We start from the raw sequence: 2022 nt of genomic DNA on the forward strand, positions 1-2022 counted from the left end.
ACTACTATACTTAGTTCGGTAACGGTTACGGTCGTTTAAACTTTAATTAGTACGTTCGGTTCGTTCGTAGACTTACGTTGTCACACACACACACACACACACACACACATATGTGTGTGTGTGTGTGTGTGTGTGTGTGTGTGTGTGTGGAAGAATGCATCATTGTGTTCAGCAGAAAAAGTAGCTTTGCAACTGTTGTAAAATTCTTTAATATTAATTGGTCTTGCCTTTAGTTCCTCACTGGATCTAAATGTATGAATCATATTAAAGAATTTTGCAGTTAATTACAAAGCTGGTTTTTCTGCTGAATGCAGCCATTATTATACGAAAAAAAAAGATTAGCTGCCACAACTAAAAATTAGATATAGCAGCTAAATTCAGTAGTATTATACGAATACCTAAGGTTGTATCTGCTTGAGGTCTAATTACCACTATGAGATCTAAATATTATCATTGGAACAAATAAACATTTTGCTATTATATCGAGGTATTGATCATTGCAACAAATAATTTTCTGTGCAGCGAACAAGTTGGTAGCAATATAGTTTCAGCAAACTATATTTGCTGTGGTAGAGACAATTTTCTTTTACACGGACATATCCGATAACTATGACAACTAACTTTATGTTGCTAAATAAATGGACTGTAACAGACATGAATATTTTGCTGTCATTAGCCTTATATTAGCTACACTAGCAAATCTTTTGTATGTATTAGCAAATTTCATAGCTATAGTAATGCAATTTCAGCTAATTAGAATCAATTAGCTGTGATCAGAAACTATTTTTTTTTCTGTATTAATAATAAGCGTTAAATCATTCATCGTTGTGCACTACGCCTTTTTTGGCACAGATCTAAACGAAACTGGCAGACTTTCACGCAGGAATAAAAGAAAAATACTATGAACGTATAGTGGAAAAAAAAGCGGCATGCATTTTGAGTGAAGTTGAGCGTACCTTTCGAAAGCGTAGTGTCTCTCCTCAAATCTGTAACACATAAACAAGCTTCGTCACTACATCGTGGTATCGTAGAACTACGCGGAGGAGAGGTCATTGGTTCCGAACTCGTTTCATAAACTAGTTTCGACAAGCTCATCGGACGAGAAGGGGGCGAAGGCAGGACCGCGAAGATTATTTCAGACGGTAGACGGGTAGTTTGGCGCACGTAGGTAGTTATACCTATAAGTAGACATAATCATCACCATTGTAGATAGGCAGACGGGCGAGGCTAATTTCCAAACCCTGTATTATAGTCCCCGAATCAACTTTTCTATAGTATAATAAGCTATTTTATATGACGCGCGCTCTCGCAATTATATTGAGATTAGATAAGACATCGGCCTCAGTTTACAGGCGAATTTAAAAACCGCCGTACGAGAGTTAGGGAGGCAAACTCGGACACCTTTTACTTCTCTCGAAGAAAATACCCGACGCAAGATATTATTTTGATAGGAGAGCAACAGCGGGGCTTTCTTGCGCGCGAAATGAAATTCCGGAATAAATAAAGCGCCATTCGGAGTGTATTCACAATGCTGTTTACTTCTAAGCGGAGTTTCTTCCGACATTACGATCGAGAAGTCAGCGTTGCGGACGTTTTTCCGATCCTGTTCGACGAAGCGACTACACGGACCGGAATGCGAAGTCGTGCGATAAAAAGCGAATCAAATATCTACCGTTGGACCGAACCACTCGACTAATGAAAATACCTATTGTTACTCCCTTGGTTTTATGTCGAGAAACTTTTCGTCGCATTTAGATTCCGTGCGGTATTTCGTTTTTAAGAAAAAGTGACTTCGATGTCGCGGATAATCAAAATAACGGTTTCTATTTGATAACACAAATCAATACGAGTGTTGTTCTATCTTAGTTACTCACTGAATGTCGAGAAAAATGGAATGATTTGAGTCTCGTATATATATATATATATATATATATATATATATATACTAACTAACTAGTACTAGTACGCGACGAGTCTTCTTTCTTCCTTCGTACGTATAGTTAGTAGTAAGTAAGTAAAGTA

At 37.5% G+C, this 2022-nt stretch overlaps 1 protein-coding gene across 1 annotated transcript in view; it reads right to left on the reverse strand.

Annotated features, from left to right (window-relative positions):
- The window catches only part of LOC105620603 (protein trachealess), a 76966-nt gene that overhangs the window by 61275 nt on the left and 13669 nt on the right, over positions 1-2022 (reverse strand). The window contains exon 4 of the mRNA XM_012202094.1: positions 957-986. Within this exon, the coding sequence (XP_012057484.1) occupies positions 957-986 (30 nt within the window). The remainder of the gene's footprint in view (positions 1-956; positions 987-2022) is intronic.

This window comes from Atta cephalotes (assembly GCF_000143395.1).
Source record: "Atta cephalotes unplaced genomic scaffold scaffold00027, whole genome shotgun sequence".
Taxonomy (NCBI): Eukaryota; Metazoa; Arthropoda; class Insecta; order Hymenoptera; family Formicidae; genus Atta; species Atta cephalotes.